The sequence below is a fragment of the Pantherophis guttatus genome, chromosome 2 (genome assembly GCF_059756535.1).
Source record: "Pantherophis guttatus breed Tessera chromosome 2, ASM5975653v1, whole genome shotgun sequence".
NCBI lineage: Eukaryota > Metazoa > Chordata > Lepidosauria > Squamata > Colubridae > Pantherophis > Pantherophis guttatus.
In genome coordinates, this window is record NC_142064.1 from 244,292,529 (window position 1) to 244,314,248 (window position 21,720).

The 21,720-nt window shown below is 38.7% G+C and overlaps 1 protein-coding gene across 21 annotated transcripts in view; it reads left to right on the forward strand.

Moving 5' to 3' along the window:
* Positions 1 to 21,720, forward strand: part of CADPS (calcium dependent secretion activator) — a 453,285-nt gene that overhangs the window by 321,463 nt on the left and 110,102 nt on the right. For all 21 annotated transcript variants that reach the window (XM_087883748.1, XM_060684201.2, XM_060684202.2 and 18 more), the window contains 3 exons: positions 993 to 1,099; positions 11,973 to 12,129; positions 14,860 to 15,001. In XM_087883748.1, the coding sequence (XP_087739874.1) occupies positions 993 to 1,099; positions 11,973 to 12,129; positions 14,860 to 15,001 (406 nt within the window). The remainder of the gene's footprint in view (positions 1 to 992; positions 1,100 to 11,972; positions 12,130 to 14,859; positions 15,002 to 21,720) is intronic.

A 21,720-nucleotide genomic window follows, 5' to 3' on the forward strand; every position in this document is an offset into this window, starting at 1 on the left:
GGAAGGAAGGAAGGAAGGAAGGAAACATGATTCATCTATCCCTAATGAATAATTGATCTGGCTTTTGGAGAATGTCAAAAAAAAACACCTCAGTTCTTTGGACTCTCATGAAAATACTCTGGACAATTGTACTGTACAAGAACTAGGAAGGGATATTTTTAACATTACATGTAACAATATTTTTGTACACATTCATCCCATATTCAAACATTATATCAAGATACAGGAACAACCATTTCAGTTTAAATGGTTTGACTTGGATATGGTTTGCTTATGTGCCATCTGTTTTGGTATCAAATTTAAGAGACTACGTAGTTAGAGCTTCTGCAGGATGATCTGTCCCAAACCTGACCCTTTAAGTCTTCTAATGATACACTATTACCACTCTAATTGAATCCATCTAACTTGTTGCTGGTCATCATTTTCTCCTTCCCACTCCCTTTCCCAACTCTTTAGCTTTCTCAAAAATAAATATGGGAGACTTCTATTTTTTGCCAGTTTAAAGTTCAAAGAATATAAACTCATTCATGTAAAATAGGGTGAGTTCATTTTAATCTGTCACTTCAACATTACTAATTCTTAGATTATTTTATACAATACACACATTGCAAAAATATTTCAGATCTAGAGCACAGATATATGTATGTATCAACTGTGGAATTAAATATTCCTAATGTAGATACTAGAAAGATGCTGTCTCTAGGAAATGTACATTTCTCACTTTCCATTAAATACTTGCTATCAGTGCAAAGGAAGGCAGTCTTTATATATCTTTTAAAGTCAATGTTGGAGCACTGTTTTCTTAATATAACAACAAATGTTGCTTCATAGTTTGCTCAGTACTAACTATATAGCATTTTAATCCTTGCATGATGTAGATTTTTTTTTTCAGATTGCAATTATTACAGTTTTTAATTAACTACCTAATCGATTGGCCATATATTGAGCTTCTTCTGTCTCACTCCATTTTAATTCAAGTTCTTGTACTGCAGAAAATGTAGGTCGGTTAATCACGCCTGCCAAAAAACTAGAAGATACAATTCGCTTGGCGGAATTGGTGATTGAAGTTCTGCAGCAGAATGAAGAACATCACGCAGAGGTGAGCAGCAATATGCTAAAATTTTCCAATCAAGAACTATTAGAGCAAGTGTGTACCTGTGCAAATTGCAGACATAATGCTTTATGTTCTAGGTAAATCTTAAGTAAAACAATCCATTCTCCTCCCGAAATATCTCTGCATTTCAGTAAATACAACCTTGCAAGGAAATACATTTGAAAGATGTATTCAAGTATCGGGCACAATGCAAACTCACTCTGATTGCAATTTTATCAAGAAAATTTATCTTGTGTGGAACCCTTCAGAATGTGTGTTCCAGAGGACAGCTTCAATATTAGCTTTCACAGAAGATTGCTAATGAAGACATTTGTGTAAAAATGTTGCACTACAATACAATGTCTTCTTGGTTTTATACAAAAGTCTCATCATCTTATTCTATGAAGAAGATTGTCTTCTTGAATAATCACCATTTATAGATTTAGTTTTCCATGATAATTATCCACCTTATCCATGACTGATAATGATGCAGATTTGGCCACATGCTTTTAACAGCTGAATAATTACAATATAAAAGGTACCAAACCTCCTGATAGCTTTTATCCTGGAAATGCTGAGCAAAGTCAGAAATCCCAGAGCTGTAGGCTAGATTGGGAAGCTGAAAAAGAAAGAAGGCAATGACAAAATATGTCCATGTTACTGCCAAAAAGTCTAAACGGAAATCACTAGGAGTCAAGCTTGATATTTTTCTTTCAATTTCAGAGGGAATATTGCTGGAGATTATAAAGTCATACATTAAGATGTTGACATATGAAAAAGGAAGTTAGAACCCTCCCAAAGAAATAAGGGAGCAAAAGCATCAGAGAGCTGCTACTTCAAGGTATCCCAAAGCTGCTTTTCCAAAGGGCAAAAATGAACTTTCTTGGTTTGTTTTTTTCCCTTGAAAACGTTTCACTTCTCATCTGAAATGAAGAAACTTCTTGGATAAGAAGCAAAATGTTCTCAAGGAAAAAACCAAGGTGCTTTTGGAAAAGCACCTTTGGGACAACCATGAACTGGATGATTGAGAATCTCCATAGACCACTTCAAAGTCACCTTGAACCACTCCTTTTCACACTTCTCTGCCTTCTCTAAGGAGTGCATCACTAAAAGGACTAGAGGACAATGAAAGCTTCAAGAAGACCATTTTAAAATCACTCCAGCATTGTGAAATAGTTGTTTCACTAGACAAGGTGGAACTCTAACCTGAGTTTCAGAAACAGATAAAATTGTCACTTGAGGCCTCATGAGATAGATGGAGAGCTCTGCCTGAAAGACAAATTCGATCTGTAACTAGGAGTTGCCCATGGCTTCTGCTTGTGCCCAGGAGCCCATATAGATGCCATAACAAACAAGAATGAAGAACCAATATAATACTGTAGTTTTAATTCATGTTGGACTTAGTTCTTCCTCCATCACCTTTTCACTCTGATGAAGATTAGGGAGGTAAATTCATGGAAGGAAAGAGGTTGTTCAGAGTTTGGCCCATGAGAAATACTACTTTCATTGCAAGATGACTTCCATGAACAATTGCCAGCAACACAGTTTCCGTATGCTTTACAAACAGGGATGTGAATCTCCCTAGGAAGACATAAGGAAATGAAATTATGTCATTAACAACACATTGCTCAGAGGAAGATAGCTGTGGCAGCCATAAGCATAAAGCCAGGGACATTACTGAAATGAATTTGCAAACATTGCTATAACTCCTTTCTCTCTCCCATGTCATCTTCCACTGCTGGTTTTCGGGAAATCCAACTTTTGAAACATTTTAGGAAGTTAAACATTTCTTATGCCTTGTGAAATGAGGCATACTTCATGAGGCATTCAGGACGTGAATGCAACTTTGGTGATTAGTTAGGGTGCTAGAAATCTTGAACAAAATAAATTTTAGCTGTAAGCCATTAGGAAGGAAATGGCTAGCTTACTATCATAAAATACAAGTATTAAGATTTCTCATCACCTCAAATCACAGATTCAGGTGCCAGCTTCTTCACACTGTTTGATCTGTAGTAATTTCAGGAGCAACCTAACTCCCTAGTCTATTCTGGACTCTAGGACTGGTATCATACTCCTCCAACTCACTTTCATATCAGTTGTAGAACCTAGAAACATGCTAGGCAAACCTATGATGGCCATTCTTATAGGTAAACAGTGAGAAAATAACTTAAGCAGGCTGGGATAAAGTTTGTGATTGCCATCTTTCATATGACAGACACTGAATCACTTCCCAATTGTACTTTACATCTAAAGGTGTATCATGCCCTTCCCAAACATGATGCCCTTCAGATGTACTATTCCTATGTCTCCCAAAATTTCTTGGTAATGTTGGTCATCAGTTCTGAAAATTGTAGACCTCATACATCTGGATGACACAAGTGGATGAAGGGTGGTCTGTATGATTACATAAAGTGGCAGACTCTTTTTCTTAATGGTAATTGTAGCTTAACAACAATCCTGTTTCAGCTTAAGCAAATTCATATATAATATTCTGACCGCTTTGTGATCAGAATGAATTTGCTATTAGATGACACCCTGTAACACACAGTGTATGCTGCATATACTGCGTGCATAGGGGGACTAAAATTCTACATAAATTAATTCCAGGGTTCCGTGAAATCGCAGTGATTTGATATAACTTTTATAAATCATCCTTTTAAAACTCCAATAAAACGAACCTTTTGCTTATATCGTTTAACCCTGTAATATTAATTCCCTCTTTTCTGCTTTCCTTGTCACTGACTTTTTTTTTACCTTGCATTAAAAAAACCTCCGAAAAATAATTTCACATTTAAAATAAAACCTAAAATATTTCTCTAATAAAAACAATGCAAAATTAATTTATTTCTAGCACGTAGCACGCCACCAGTCCCAACTAATGCCTGATTGCCTATTTAAATTTCCTCCCTGTTTTTCTACTGTTTATTCAATCTTGGATGATCCTGGCAGGGGAAAGAGGTATGTCACTCAACTGAATGAACTGAGTCACCTCCTGTCATATTTTGTGCATGCCCTCTCAGTGCCATGTTTCCTAATGGGATTTTCCCTGGGTAATCCTTGCTTTGTAACTTTGGATTCAAGGAATGTAACAGCAACTTCAGTTTCAATTGCTTGTGGAACTGTAGCCCTACATCGCAGGGCCAACGTCGGGAAGGTTCTTCAGCCCTGCATGTAGCAATGGGTATACTTTTACAAGCACTGCGGTTACATCCCAACACCTGTCTTACCTGCCTGGGCTCTTTCCTCAGCCTGTTGTTTTCCCCTTGTTGCTCAGCACACACACCTGATTTATAATTCACCCTGCTGCTAATATCTATGAATGAGAAAGAAGTAGCTAGGAGTATAGCACTTTTGCCCTCTGGTTTTTTTTTCATTGTGTGTATTGTTTTAGTATATACAATATGTATATATGGAGAGAGATTATATAGGATTGAGGAGAGGAAGGCTATTTCTCTCAAGCTATTGAGAGAATAGGTCAAGCTATTTTCCAAGGCACCTGAAGGCCAGGCAAGGAATAATGGATGGAAACTGACCAAGGAGAGATTCAACCTAGAAATAAGGAGAAATTTTCTGACAGTGAAAACAATCAACCAATAGAACAGCTTGCTTTTGGAAGTTGTGGGAGTTTCATCACTGGAGGCTTTCAAGAAGAGACTGGACTACCATCTGTCAGAAATGGTGTTGGGCTTCCTGCTTGGGCAGGGGGTTGGACTCTCTAGGCGGAAAAGACGCCTAGAGAGCTTCTGGAGGACTAGTCAATCTGATTCTGACCAAACACAGGTGAGGTCTTATATCAAGACCTACCTAGTGGCAATAAAAGCGGCAAAATCCAATTATTTTTCTGCTCTTATCGCATCTGCAGAGAATCACCCAGCTGCTCTGTTTAGGGTGACCTGCTCCCTTCTTCGGGAGGGAGCACAGGAAGATCCCTTGCAGGGTTGAGCTGAGGATTTTGCACAATTCCTGCATGATAAAGTCACTCAGATTTGGGAAGGCTTCGACTCCGACTGGATGAGTGCAGGGGGGGGGAGACGGGGGTAGGTCTTGAGAATATTATCGGAGAGTATTATCTGAGTTTGACCATGTGTCTCCCGATGACGTGGACAGGATACTGGGTAGGCTTAGTGCTGCCACATATTTACTGGACCTGTGTCCCTCCTGGTTGATACTGGCCTCTCGGGAGGTTACACGAGGCTGGCTCCAGGGGATTATAAATGCTTCTTTGAGTGAGGGTGCCTTTCCCACCGCCTTGAAAGAGGAGATGGTGAGGCCTCTCCTCAAGAAGCCTTCCCTGGACCTGGCTGTACTAGCTAATTATCGTCTGGGCTCCAACCTTTGTTTTGTGGTGAAGGTTGTTGAGAGTGTGGTGGCACGACAGCTCCCCCGGTACCTGGATGAAGCTGTCTATCTGGACCCATACCAGTCGGGCTTCAGGCAGGGGTACAGCACGGAAACGGCATTGGTCGCATTGGTTGATGATCTCTGGAGGGCTTGGGACAGGGGTTGTTCCTCTGTCCTGGTCCTATTAGATCTCTCAGCGGCTTTTGATACCATCAACCATGGTATCATGCTGCAGTGGTTGAGGGGGTTAGGAATAGGGGGCACCGTGCTGCGGTGGTTCTCCTCCTTCCTCTTCAACCGCTCACAGTTTGTGTTGGCAGGGGGGCAGAGGTCGACCTCGAGGCACCTTGCCTGGGGGGTGCCACAAGGGTCGGTCCTCTGGCCCCTTCTGTTCAACATTTATGTGAAGCCACTGGGCGAGATCATCCGTGGTTTTGGGGTGAGGGTACATCAGTACGCTGATGACACTCAGCTGTACATCTCCACCCCAGACCATCCCAATGATGCCCTTGACGTGATGTCCCGCTGCCTGGAGGCCGTACGGGTTTGGATGGGAAGAAATAGGATCAGACTCAACCCTTCCAAAACTGAGTGGCTGTGGCTTCCGGCGTCCCAGTATAGTCAGTTGACACCATCGCTATCTATAGGGGGTGAATCTTTAGCCCCCACAGAGAGGGCTCGCAATCTGGGCATCCTCCTGGACGCACGGCTGTCTTTAGAAGAGCATATGATGGCTGTGGCCAGGGGGGGCCTTCTATCATGTTCGCCTGATTCGCCAGTTGCGTCCCTTTCTGGATTGGGATGCCTTGTGCACGGTCACTCATGGCCTTGTTATCTCTTGGCTGGACTACTGTAATCCTCTCGCCATGGGGCTCCCCCTGAAGAGCACTCGGAGGCTCCAACTGGTTCAGAATGCGGCCGTCCGGGTGATTATGGGTGCAACCAGTTGCGCTCATGTAACACCTCTCCTACGCGAGCTGCACTGGCTCCCAGTGGTCTTCCGGGTGCGATTCAAGGTGTTGGTTACCACCTTTAAAGTGCTCCATGGCTCAGGACCTGGGTACTTACGAGACCGCCTTCTGCCACCGATAGCCTCCCACCAACCAGTTCGCTCCCACAGAGAGGGACTCCTCAGAGTGCCGTCGGCCAAATTATGTCGGCTGGCAACACCCAGGGGGAGAGCCTTCTTTGTGGGAGCCCCTGCCCTTTGGAATGAACTGCCCCCGGAAATACACACAATCTCTGACCTCCAAGTTTTTCGCTGTGCCCTCAAGACCCTGGTCTTCCAACAGGCAGGGCTATCTTTGTAATGGAGTTTTAAATTTGGAGTTTTTAAATTTTTGGGTTTTTAACGAATTTCGGCCGCAAATGTAAGAATTTTAATAATGTTTAAATTTAATTATGATGTTTGTATTGTGTTTTTACTTGGCTGTGCACCGCCCCAAGTCCTTCGGGAGAGGGGCGGTATAGAAATAAAATTATCTTATCTTATCTTATCTTAGATGGCCTACAAGGTCCCTTCCAACTGTGTTAATCTAATCTAATCTGTTCTCAGATGACTGAGGTTGGAAAATAGCTGTGTAACTCAGAAAGGGCATTTTTCTTGGAATGGAAATGGGGTATTTAAGGGAGGTTTAGATTAAGGGAAACCATGTTGTTTCCAACTGCACCACCACTTTGGTACAAATAGTCTTGTGTTAAGGTAAGAAAGGTCTTATTCTATCATTATTCTACTGGAAAAAAAGCAGAAGGCAATTGGTGATGACTTCAAAACACACATTCCATGGCTAATGGCCACGAAACCTAAAATGCAGATTCCGAACTGCTGCAAGAAAAAATCTTAACAAAGGAAATTCCTGCCATCTCCAATACATTCACACAACCTCATTTGCCATAACATTATCTGAAAAGTTTAGGAGAGACCCCCTGGGTCAGTAATCTTCTGATAGGAAACAAACACACTTGAGAAATAAACCCCAGTTCATTTTATGTTTCAAGATTGATGGGGAAAATAACCAAACATTGTAGGGGGGTGAGTCACTCATTTGGTACCCTTCAAGGCAACTCAGTCTGTTTATTTACCAGTCATTCTCAGACCTTAAAAGACCTTTCCCAAAATGATTTGCCATTTGAAAGGCTGAAATTATTACTATTGAGAATATACAGGCAGCAAGCACATTGTCTAAAATCACCTTAAAGCATTTGGAACAGCATTCAAAGAGAAGTAATCACCAAACCGGGGAAGGAGCCACCCAAAAACATTACCAGAAAAAAAAAAGTTATCTTAAGCTAGTTTAAAGCCTGTTTGTTAAAAATAACAAGCATTACCAGGGAACAATTAAGAAGCTGCTTAGTATGCATGTCTATGGCAAACAAAGATGTATGAAATTAATTCCAAAAAAAGCCTGAGTCATAAAAACACTTTGTAAAAATCTGCTCTTTAAAAAAAATCCCAAATGAATCTGTAGGGCATGCTACAATCTAAGCAGTTTCCAATATAGTAGATATCCTTTTAGCTCTATACCATTTGTCTTCTCTTCTTTTTTCTTTCTTTTTTTTTCAAAATGGGAAGGGGGAATCTATTTTGCAAATTACATACAGGCACCCTTAAAGCTTTTATTTACTGCAGGCTTTTGAAATTATCATTCTCTCTCCATATGTATATATGTATGAATATGTATATATGTATTTATCTCTTGAAAACTTGCATATATACATGAATTTTCATGGGTATGGTCAAATAAATTATAGATTTTGTGATGTAGGATTTGCATTTCCTTTGTATGTTTATTATAAAGAAGGTAAGTAAAGGCAAAGTAATTTTTTTTATTGGGGAATGGTATTCATGAATAGCAATGGTATTTTTCTCGTTTCAGAAAGAGATTTCAGGATGATAGCTTGGACCTGAAAAAGCAGATATATTATTAGATTCAGTGCTACTTACAAAAAATTTTTTTTAAAAAAATTAAATTTTTACAGAAATGACCGTGTTCCTTTCTTTGAATTTCAAAAGTATTGGCTCTTTTTCTTACTCATGAAAACAGGATGTAATGGTTGAATTCTAGATTAATTATCTCAAAAAAACATTATGATCAGCATAAAGTTATTACACTGTGAGGTGTCATGATCTAGAATCCACAACTAATGTTTAAAGGATTAAAAAAGGTAATCTTTAGATGCCACAAGATTTTTTCCCCTCGTTTTGATATAACAGTTCACATTACAGAGGATTGCAATAAAAGTGGTTCATGTTGTCTCAAAATGCCAATACAATTACATTGCTCTTCCACTAGACTGGATTTATACATTGTATAAAGGCAGGATTATTAATAATCCTTGTTTGAAACATTAGTTGGAGAAAATGCAGAATTGTTTAGATTGAATCTCTAGAAGTCTCATGAAAGCCTAATACTGGCTGTTATAGAAAACAAGGTTCCTAGACAAAATAAAACTGCCCAATAGCAATTTCCCTCTTGTTTCTTATGGAATTTTTATAGCTTTCAATTGTATACAATTTTTTTTCCTTTAAAATCTAGACCATATAGGAATCATTCATTGCAATGTACAAAGATGACATTATAAAAAGCAGGAAAATAATTCTACTGACATTGGTAACATTGTCATAGTTCCTAAAAGTTAATATTAATGTCATAAAAAGTATAGAGTTCCCTATAATATATACATTTTATCACATTAGTATCAACCTTTAGGAGCTATATCAATGTTATCAAGGTCAGTAGAATTACTTTTCCTACTTTTAGGAAATTTTAAACACTAGCTATACCAGAGTTCTGGAGAGAATCTACGCAACTTGATGGCACTTAATCGATTATACTAGAATTGTTCATATTTTTGATCAATATCTACAGCATTGGCTAGTGAAAACAGAAGGACCAAAAGAAATATTTAAATAAAGAGGTAGGATATAGGACAGTGATGGCGAACCTTTTTTGCACCGAGTGCCCAAACTGGAATGCATGTGCGCATGCGTGCCAGAGCAATGAAAACCCAACGACCAGCTGGCTAGAACACTCGTGTGTGCCAGAAACTAGAATGGCAGCTGACAATGGCGCACGTGCCCACAGAGAGTGCTCTGCATGCCACCTCTGGCACCCGTGCTATAGGTTCGCCATCACGGATATAGGATGTACCAGTTCATTGCTTCAAATACTTCAATGCCTCTGTTTCTCAAAATATGGTGCTGGTAATGAAGATCATCCATATTATAATTACTTCTTGAATAAAATTCTTAAGTTACATAAATATTAATGGTTTAATAGAAGAAAGTTACTGGACAAGGATTTTTTCTATAAAAGAGAGTTGATATATTTATAATGTCAGTTCCATCTTTTACCTGACATTTCAGAATTAATATCCATGGCTAGATTTCACTTAAGAATAATTTAGAAACAATGCCTATTCATTCCCTTCTGTTGAATTTTCCTCTATTTTTCTCATTGTCCTGTTACTTGATATTAAATATAAATAACTAATAATTCAATTTCCATTTAAAAACTCTTATTATGTTCCAAATATCTTAAGTATTTTAGACAAACCAACCCCAAAATGTTCACAAGCATCAAATTCCAATGTCATGCTGGCAGAATGGAATTCTGGGAAGCTAACTTCCTCAACGATTTCTTCACCTGACAAGCTCCAAAAAGGTCCCAAAAGAGAGGAATGGTCTCTGGAATGGAGAATTAAGGACATTAGATATCCTAACATTAGATAGTGCCATCTGGCACATATGGGAGTTGTACTGAATAATTTGGAGTATCTCCCTTCCCTTTCCACAAGTCAGTCCTCTGTCTACCATGTTCAAGGGAACTCTGTCTTATTTACTAGGGGAAGTGAAAAACAAAACTATCTTCTTTGAAATATATTCTGCCAACAAAACATTAGCAAGATTCAGAGAAATATATATATACCTCAGTCTACTTGAGATCAGAAGAATTTATGTTCGCTATGACTGATTTGTCCTTTTCATTTCAGAGGATGGATATGTAAAGTTTATTCACTTGTGCCACTCTTGTAAATTAATACAATTTTTTAAAAAATATATAAATAATCATTTCCAACTAAGTTTACAGTGCCTGGAAAAATTAAGGAGTCTTCATCTGTCTCTGAAAAGAGGCTAAAGATCAGAGGTGGGTTTCAACAGGTTCTGACCAGTTCTGGAGAACCGGTAGCAGAAATTCTGAGTAGTTCGGAGAACCGGTAGTAAAAATTCTGACTGGCCCCTTCCCCCAACTATTCTCTGCCTCCCAATTCCCAGCTGATTGGGAGGAAATGGAGATTTTGCAGTATCCTTCCCCTGGAGTGAGGTGGGAATGGAGATTTTGCAGTACACTTTCCCTGGAGTGGGGTGGGAATGGAGATTTTACAGTACCTTTCCCCTGCCATGCCCACCAAGCCACGCCCACCAAGTCATGCCACACCCACCAAGCCACACCCACAGAACCGGTAGTAAAAAAAATTGAAACCTACCACTGCTACAGATGGCTAATGCATATATGTTTTCAGGAGAGCATTTTATATAATTCAGAGGCCATCACCGGAGAGATTACCTGTAAGAATATGGATTATGGAGCAGGGTTTCAGTGACGTATATTTAATCAGATAATCTTAGCCCTTGACTCACTTGTCAAAATACTCTACCTCTTTAGAAAATGACAACTACTATACATAAGCATTGAACTCTTGAGTAAAAAAACATTTTATTGCTTAGTCATTATTGCACAAGGTCCTATTGATAACACCACTCATGTTGCATGTTCCTAAGCCAGAAGTGATTTGAAACACGCGTGCATGTGTTCCTAGCACATTCACATCTGAGACATGTATGATGTGAATGTCGTTTCAGAGAAGCTGTACAATGACTTCCTGAGGACCTGTGCGCATGACCAATGAGTTACTTCACTGATATTTCTTGGTTTTCAACGTTCTTTATTTCTTAGTAGTTTTATCCTAGCTTGACTGCAGAGAGCTCTTCTGATGTCGTGTGGGGTTGTTGTTTTTTTCATTGTGATCGCTAATTTATGTTAAAAACTCACCCACTAGCTGAGTTTGAAGTGTAAATCTGGGGTGTTTCAGGGCCCCTAAATCCCCAATTTTCATACTTGATAATGTCTGAAGGTTCCTTGGGAAAGAGGAGCAGAAAACCTACAAACACAGTGAAGAAACTCCCAAATGTGATATATTTTATTCAAGGAACTCTTAAGAAAGAGCATGATCCACAAGGAATCAAGTGACTTATTGTAAACTGGACAGGTGCATGTCCATTGTTTTAGGGCAGATGTGGAAGATTATACCTCTGAGTCCTTTACTCCTTGAGAAGTTGCTCCTTGAGAAGCAGATGCTCTAGTTGCCTTATGATTGCAACATGCTAGCAATTGCACTACTGTTTGCTTTACAATAAAGCTAGATTTATCTAAGATGTTCACTCAGTTTACTGTTTACTCCCGAACATGAGATCTAATTTAATAACACTTCTGTTTGTTTTCTCTTTTTTTTTGTTTAATTTTGCTTTGTTTTCAAGGCCTTTGCTTGGTGGTCAGACTTAATGGTCGAGCACGCGGAGACCTTCCTCTCATTGTTTGCAGTAGACATGGATGCTGCGCTGGAAGTCCAGCCGCCAGACACCTGGGACAGCTTTCCACTGTTTCAGCTTCTAAATGACTCCCTTCGAAGTGACTGTATGTATTGTACTTTGGCCATTTAATTTATTCTCTGTGGAGATGAAAGTGTTGGGCTAATGTTAATTTTGACTGATTTCCAGTTCTTCCTCACTTAACCTTTTAGTTAAGTCACTTAAATTTATTTGTTCAACTTGTATGCCGCCTTTCTCTGAAGACTCAAGGCGGCTTACAATGCATTTAAAAACCATATATAAAAACATTAAAAATTAAAACATTAAAAACAATTAAAACCCATTCACACCATTCATGGCCAGATCTCGCCAGATCGCAACAGCGAGATCAACGGCCCCAGGTCTGCCGGAAAAGCCAGGTCTTCACCGCTTTTCGGAAGGCCAATAGGGTGGGGATGTTCCGGATCTCAGGAGGTAACTGGTTCCAGAGAGCTGGGGCAGCCACAGAGAAGGCCCTTCCCCGCAGGCCTGCCTGCTGGCATTGTTTAGCTGACGGGACCCGGAGGAGACCAACTCTGTGGGATCTTACCGGTCGCTGGGAGCTATGCGGTAGAAGGCGGTCTCGAAGATAACCTGGCCCTTCACAAATTGTTGTGGTTTTCTGAATGGACTAGTACTGATGATGTTACTTTGTTTGGGCAATGAAATGTCTGCAAGAAAACAACCAAGCTCAGAGACCACAAACATTCCCATTTTGTGAATGTTTATGAAAGAAAACTGTTATTGTATATTCAGAAACACACACATACACAAAAGCACCCCACAACCAAACCTCAGAGCATACACATACTCCTGCAAAAAGAAGATATCCAGTCCTTGTTATTCAATTGATAAATAATCAATACCAACCAGCTTTCTAATTTCTCCTTAAATCAGCTGGTAGGTCATGTTCATTGCATTGCAAATCTATTTGGGGAGACTGCAGAAATGGATGTAGACTTGTGAAGAAAATCTACCTCCTTCCGTTACATCACAAAATCACATGAGCCAGGGGAACCAAAGAAGAGACTGTGCCAGCAGCTTCTGGTACTTACTTGTCTGTGTGCAAATGGGGAGGTTTGCATTAGGAACAAGGTTTTTTGTTTTTGTTTTTTAGCATTATACACATTAAAAAAAGTTTTTGTCTTTAAAAGCTTAATCGAAAGGTAGGCGAGAACCATAATATCTTGGGAAACACACAGATTAGAGAGACATATTTTTCCCCACCGAGACCTCTACGTAAAAAGATTTAAGCTTAAGTGAAGCAAAGCTTTCTTTCTTGTTTAAGAAGAGATTTCAAACACACATAGAAAGATGGAATAAAAAAATATTTTAAAAACCCTAATGTCTGAAATATCCTAAACAATAAAAATAAATTAAAAACTATGAAAAAGTCATAGGTATCTAAAAATAATATAAAAGAATAATAAAAGCAGCACTGTTGTCACTTTTGGAAGTTTTATGAGAACCAAAAAAAAAAAAAGTAAAACTTTTCTGAAAGTGCAATCAATATAACTTTTGTCCCAAACCAAATGACATGGATTTCTTCATAAAGGTCCCCTTAAGTGCTCTTGATGTGTTGGATTCATACAATCACTTTAGTTTTCCTTATTTACCACCATCTCCTTACAGAAATATATTATAGCGCACCTTTGAAGGCAATGTTTTCACTGCAGACATGAAGTATTGCTTGACAACTTAATGTGAAGAGCAGATTTTATTGAAAAAATGGCTCAGAAAATTCTTTTTCATGTGTATATAGGAATAGCAATAGCACTTAGACTTATACCGCTTCACAGTGCTTTACAGCCCTCTCTAAGTGGTTTACAGAGTCAGCATATTGCCCCCAACAATCTGGGTCCACATTTTACCAACCTCAGAAGGATGGAAGGCTTAAGTCAACCTTGAGCCTGGTGAGATTTGAACTGCCAAATTGCAGTCAGCCGGCAGTCAGCAGAAGTAGCCTGCAGTACTGCACTCTAACCACTGCGCCACCACGGCTCATATCACTGAGTTGGATTATTAATTTTATTTATTATGGCTTCTTTCATTTTTCTCATGGTTTTGGAAGCAAAGGGTATTGAACACAGTGTGACAAATAGATTTCTGAGAAAATTGAGGCATTCACCTCACACAAATGTCAGTCTGACTAAAAACACTTGGTTGATTTCCTAAGCCCATCTCTCAGGAGTCTGGGTGGCAGTAATAATTTAAACTAGTTTAAATCTTCAGTAATAGATCCAATTGCTAGAAATTAAGTCCTATTGAATATCCTGGGATTTACTTCCAAATAAGCTTGCATAAGACTATCCTGCAGGTATCCAAGCATTCCTATTCAGACAGATTCAGAAAGAATCTTTCTGAAAAATTGGGGATTTCTTATTTAGTTTTCTGTATTGATGTAAAAGTTTCATTTTTAAAAAAAATTAAAGTTTCCAAGAGGTCTTAGAATTCTAAATGAAACCAGTTTATATTTGTAATGGATGAGCCTCTTGGACCTAAATACATTCATTTATGTTAACATTTATTGTTAACGTGAAATGTTAAAATGTTTAAAATGTCTATTAATATTTTGGATGGAATGGTCAAACTTTTACTCAAGTGATTCTTAGGTATCACTCAAAAACAATCAGTGCTATGGTCATATTGTTTATGTTAAAATGTTTCTAGAATAAAGAAATTGACAGCAGATTCATTTATTGATTGGGCCTTCGATTTGGTTACTTTAAAAATTACACCATGTAATTGTGGAATGCTGCTAAAAGTGTCTTATTGTGCTTTTATTTGTTTGTTCTAGATAATTTGTGCAATGGAAAATACCACAAACATCTCCAAGATCTCTTTGCTCCACTTGTGGTTAGATATGTCGATCTCATGGAGTCCTCTATTGCCCAGTCAATTCACAGGGGCTTTGAGCGGGAATCATGGGAGCCAGTAAAGTAAGAAAATCTCCTTTGATACAATTGGAGTCTTTGGGTACAAGTACAATCATGCACAGATGAGTTAGGAGAATATTAGCTATACTGTTTCTCGGCTAAACTAAGTCAACTTTTAATAGACTCTATAGCCATATTGTTGGCTTTCATAAGGTTACCATCATAAGCCATTTGCTGATCTTAGGAGTTCGTTCATCTTCTACCCAGCTGATATAGAGGTACCTAGAACTCAATAGATGACATATTTTCCACTTGGTAGTATGATAGAAATGAACAAGTCACTCAAGTGTCTATGGAGATTCTCAATCATCCAGGTCATGGTTGTCCAAAAAGTGCTTTTCTAAAAGGCAACTGGTCTTTTGTACTCAAGAGCCAAGAAAGTCTAGTTGCCTTTTTAGGCACCTTTGGTACAAAGTCACTCAAGTATGAAAATTTTATCTCCAGAAGGATCATCTTGTTAGTTCCAAAGGTATTTCTTTTTATTGCTTTGCTTTTCAGCACAGATTTCAAAAATTGTATTACTCAGTCATCTAAGAGAGAGAGAGAGAGAGAGCCACTGGAAGCAAGTTCTGTACTACTGACAAATATTTTTGCTACTCTGGCCTTAGGCCCAACCCATATTACTGGAGAATAGCAAATTTCCTCTCTTTCCCATTTTTTTTAACCTTTTCTTTTTGGTTCATCCTGTTTCTCAATATTTCAGTTATCAAACTGGTTAGGAGCACAAAAAATACCTGCATGCAATTCTGCAGGATTTCGTCATCTACTTATTGGTATACATTTTCTTACAATAGTTTTCTGTCCTTTAAAGAGTGGGCATGAGTGCATATTTTCCACTAAACATGCATACATTGTTATGCCGTCTTTTAAAATGGCAAAATGTGAAAAGTGCAGTTTTCAGCCTGCTGTTTTGGTTTATATTTGGATTCAGAAAGTGTTAATAGAATAAATTGTTACTCTTTGTAGGAATGCTAGATTTGTGTATCTCAACACTATGATCCCAAGATCCAAGACTTCATCCAATCCAAATCTGAAATTCAACAATTTTTCTCAAAAAGGGAATTAAAATCTTGTAGCTATTATTCAGTTGATTCTTTTGCCTGAATAGTAACTACTGGCTGATGTTGTTGCTAAATAATAATGATATCAACGAGATGTGACATCATAATTCTGCACCATTTCAGTGAATGGTGTTTCACAAGCTATTTTGCTTTTAGTATTCTTGGAATTTAATGATGACCTTCATTTCAGAAGGAAATTCTACAAAGTCTCCATAAGTAAACAAACAAACAAACAAACAAACAAACAACAAACCATTTGAACAGAGATTTAGAAATATTTTCTGAAAGAGAATATTTTGGGCTATTATTTTTCAGATCATGAAATAAAATCTCAGCAGTCACTTCCAGTGGTAACTCTATTTCAAAAAGATAGTATTGAGACCTGGAAAAGGGTGGAATTATTTTCCCTTCCTATCGTTCATCATTTTGCTGCCACTTTTCCACACTGTTTCTCTTCCAAGGGATCTAGATACATGCAAACAACAATTAGAAAGCTCTGAAGCTAAAAGTAGGGGAGGAAAAGATAAAATGGCACTTATTTGATACATCTAGTACTTAAAGCACTGGGATAGAAACCAGGAAACTGTGAGTTCTAGTCCTGCCTTAGGCATGAAAGCCAACTGGGTGACTTTGGCCCAGCCACTCTCTCTCTCAGAGCCAGGCTCAAGCAACAAGATGGCCACTCAATTCTTGTGGCAACCAATAGATTAACAATTGGTTGATCAGAAAAAAGCAGAACCTGCATTTGCGGGAAAAATGCTAGGAAAAAAAATTCTAAATGTTGTTATTTTGTTTTATATTATATTGTGGCTAAATGCAATACTAAATGTATATTTAATCAATTGTGTGTACACTTATTAATTTTAAATTAATTAAGAGTTTATGAATGTGGTGCAATGCTAGTTTATATAATGTGTATATTCCAAAGTAGTCCTACTGTCTTCATCGGCATCACTTTTTTTCTTCTTTAAAAGAACTCAGTCCAGTACTGATTTATGGCTTTTAAATAGCAATTTCTGCTTCTAAGCCAATCTAGGTGGCTTTTTGTAAATCTCATATGCTGAATGTATGTATAAACAACCATATTTTATCTGCATAGTAAGATTGGAAATTGAAGACTGAAGTTCACAAGTTCTTTCTGTATTTCAAGGAAGGACAATCAAGGCAGAATTGGCATTTAAGAACTCTATCCATCTCAGATAAGTTTCTAATATCTACCTACAGTATACCTTTTTGTCATCATACTACCCTATGACAATTTCACCAAAAGACCCTCAATTCTTACTCATTTTTGGAAAAGTTACTATTCAATACTGGCTTGAACCTATAAGTAGCATAAAAACTCACATACATTTGCTTGAGATCACAATATTCTTGGTGGCCTACCAGCAGTTCTTCAACCTCCAATAGTTGTGCCATTACAGCCTCTTCAATTTGTATAGTTTCATTTGACTGATGTAATACTCAAATATAGAATGCAATCATTTAAGCCTCAGGATGGCTGTGGTATCAGTAACAAGACTTTAAAGGAAACTGATCGTGAGGATTATATACTATCTTCACCCCTCCTGGCAGATACTTTGCAAACCCAGGTTCTGTTGCAAACCTCCTATGGAAGTTTGGATGGGAAACAAGAAATTGGCTAGATAAAATTTTAGTCTGATTCACCCATGCTTTCCTTCCTATTTTTTTATTAGGTCTGTGCAGCATATTGGATTCAAAGGGATGTTTCCAAAAGCATGAACTGGGTATGTCTAGTTTAATGAAAAGAAGGACTAGGGGAGACATGATAGCAGTGTTCCAATATCTCAGGAGCTGCCACAAAGAAGAGGGAGTCAAGCTATTCTACAAAGCACCTGAGGCCAGGACAAGAAGCAATGGGTGGAAACTAATCAAGGAGAGAAGCAACTTAGAACTAAGGAGACATTTCCTGACAGTTAGAACAATTAATCAGTGGAACAACTTGCCTCCAGAAGTTGTCAATGCTCCAACACTGGAAGTTTTTAAGAAGATGTTGGATAACCATTTGTCTGAAGTGGTGTAGGGTTTCCTGCCTAAGCAGGGGATTGGACTAGAAGACCTCCAAGGTCCCTTCCAGCTCTGTTATTCTAAACTAAATCATGATCTCAGACTGCTTTAAGGAATTGCCCACAGGAAAGGCACTATGCAAGAGCTAGTTTGGTTAGCTTAAGAGGTTGGACTAGGAGCAGGGAAACCTGAATTCCAGTCCTGTCTTAGGTATGGAAGCCAACTAGTTGAGTTTGGGTCCATTGTGCTCTCTCCCTGTACGAGGAGGAAAAAGGCAAGGGCAAACCACTTCTAAAATCTTGCCTAGAAAACGATATGGATTTCTCCTACAGTCACTCAAAGGCAAAACAATAAATAAATACCTCAAATATGCACCATAGCATTTTTCCCCCTTCACATTCACAGCACTGCACAGCCTTAGTTATTATCCTTCAACACAATAATACAGAGAGCAGTTTTGTCTCTGTTGCAGTTTTCACTGCTCTTCCCACTTATTATGCAGCCAGAAATCTCAGTATCCCACCGCAAGATACGCTAGGGCGCTATATACTGTTGGTGGAGCTTCCTGGATACCAAAATCTGTTGATTTATTGTTTCAGTAAGCCACGTATTTATTAACATGATCCCTGCACAGGGTAAAAACAAGGAAGACATCACCATTTTTATTTTTATTTCTGAGGTGGTGACTCTTTCAACGTTGTCTTTCTTCAACCACCTGGAGATAGCAGGCAGAAAATGGGAGCCACGTGTCTGACTGATCCTCCTGCTATCTCACTTTGAATCATTAAGTCAAGCCAAGTGGATGAAAATGCATTGTCTTGGGTACACAGGATGTTCTGTCACACCATAAAAACTTGAAAACAGGCCTTTCACAGTACCTGCCTTGAAAAATCAAGGTTGAAATAGAAGATCCTTTCCTTAACTACCAGATGGTTGTCTTCAAGAACATACTTATATATATATATAAAAAGATGTATTTTCTTATGCTGAGCGGCACCTAAGGAATAACGTGAGATGCGCAAGCAGATTAACACTGCAAGCCTTGAAGATTTTCACAAATGCTGAACAAATATGTTCTCCTTTTTGTTTTGTTTTATTTTTCACTCGCTCGGCAAGAGCTGTAAAACTCACCCAAATGAGTTAACTTGCTCTTTGAAAGGTTACACAGCTGGTAAGTGTGGGCAAAACTGTGCAGGGAAAATGAATCAAAGCAAGACAGCAGCCCTAACACAATTTTCCAAAAACACTGAATATGCAAGTTAAATCTGTTCCTAGGCTGATTGAATATACACAGGCGCATGAAAGGAGAGATCATGCCAGCATCGCCTTTGCATTCCGTGCTCCATCGATTCTACGCCATAGAGACCGCGACGCGCTAAAGAACGCCGGTGGCAGAATGCAGCTCATCTTGAGCGAGAGTGTCAAATCCACAGAAAATGTCACAAGACTGTAAAAACAGGGGCCCTCAAAAAGACGAGGAAGACAAGAGAGTTCAATTGCACTATTATCTGGTTTTGAATCCAGGTCCTGGATTCGGTCCCTGGCATCTCCAAGTAGAAACATTTCTGCTTCAAACCCACAGGATTTAGGGTTGAAATCAGCTTTGACAAGACATAACTAGATTGGGCGAACAGCCTGCAAGACACTTGCAGGCCAGAAACTGCCGAAGTTGCACTTGTCGAAATTTCTTGGCAACGTATCCGTTTTCAGTAGGCTGATGAGTAATTTTAAATAAAAATCCACATATCTAGTGGTTTGCAGGCATAGTTCTTTCTTTTTAAAACCATTTCAGCTGTAAAGTAATTATATTTTTTTCTGTTTTCAAAATACATAGGAATTAACCATTCCAAATAATTCCAAAGAGGTTAACTCTTCATGGGCAATGCCGTCTACGTTCCTTGGAGACCATTTAAAACAATGAATAACATGTGATACTTTCCCCCACATCCTCAGAAATAAATGTGCTCCATCCCTGAGCTAAAGAGAGCAGCACTCTTGAGTCAGTATCAGGCATATTTCTGGGTTTCTTCTGGACTCCTCAAAATCCCATTTAGATTTGTGAAACAATTAGATGTGATTTAATGTGGTATTTCCAAGTGCTTTTCCATATGTTTGACAGTCAGATTTTTATGTATGTTGCTTCTAAAAAAAATATTCTTGGTTTTTTGGGGTGTGTGTGTGTGAGGGCTTCAAGTCATTCTTGACTCATGTCAATTGTCTGAACAGCTCCCTGAAGTTTTGCCCTTGCTTTCTTCCTAGGGCTGAGAGAGGGTGACTGGCTTTGTGCCTCAGGCAGGGCTACTATAGCACTCGCAGTCTCGCAGTTTCTAGCCTGGTGCCTTAATCACTATACCAAACTAACTCTTGCTTTGTGTAATGTATGCATTTTAACATATTTTTTTCTCCACAGTAATGCATAAATACTTCTCAATTATATATATCTTAACCATCTTTTGAACAAATAACTGGAATTCCAAATTAGATTGAAATTCAACTGCAAAAAGTCATTACTTCCTTTCACGCAGAACTTAGAAAAGTTAAAAATCAGCAACTTCACGTTCAAATAGCAATAGCACTTAGGCTTACATACTGCTTCACAATGCTTTACAGCCCTCTCTAAGTGGTTTACAGAGTCAACATATTGCCCCCAACAATCTGGGTCCTCATTTTACCAAACCTCTGAAGGATGGAAGGCTGAGTCAACCTTAATGCAAAGCTATTCAAGTGCAAGAGCAAGATTCAAGCATTCAGAGTTTTCTGGACCCAAGAATGAGAAAAAGAAAGGAAAAAGGGAAGAAAGTTTAGAGCTACAATAAGGCAAAAAAACAAAAAACAAAAGTACTGAGCTCTTTGTTTCCAACTGGTTTGCTGGTCAGGCTTCCAAAGATACAATTGCAGCAAATACAGGTAATCCTCAACTTACAATAGTTTATTTAGTGACCATTCAAAGTTACAACAGCACTGGGAAAAAAGTGAATTATAACCATTTTTCACACTTATGACTTTTGCAGCATCCCTGTGGTCACATGATTTGTGACCATCTGTGGTCACATGATCAAAATTCAGATGCTTGACAACAGGTTCATATTTATGACAGTTGCAGTGTCTTAGAGTCATGCAATCCCCTTTTGCAACCTTGTGACAGGCAAAATCAATGCAGAAGCTACAGTAGATTTATTTAACAACCTTGCTACTAACTTAACAACTGCAGTTGTTGCACTTAACAACTGTGGCAAGAAAGGTCATGCAATGGGGCAAAATAGACTTAACAAATGTGTCACTTCACAACAGAAATTTTGTGCTCAATTGTGGTTGTAAGTCGAGGACTATTTGTATTAGCATTAGGATAGATGTGTTCCTCAAAACACTTCAAAAATGATTCCGTGTGAGCTGGGGGAGAAAAATGCTGCCATTTTTACAAATCAGTTCAGTGCTTCTTACACATGGAATCCGAAAGGAGGGAAATCTTGGATTGCTTTAATGAATGGCAGAGAGGCACTGCTTTTGCTCAAGGATCAAGGTATTTCATCCAAATAATTTCCTAGGAAGATAGACGTTCTGTATCACAATCACACATTGCAGACCATTCATTCTGAAGAAGGCTATCTGGGCTTCTCATTCCTCTCTAGGCCA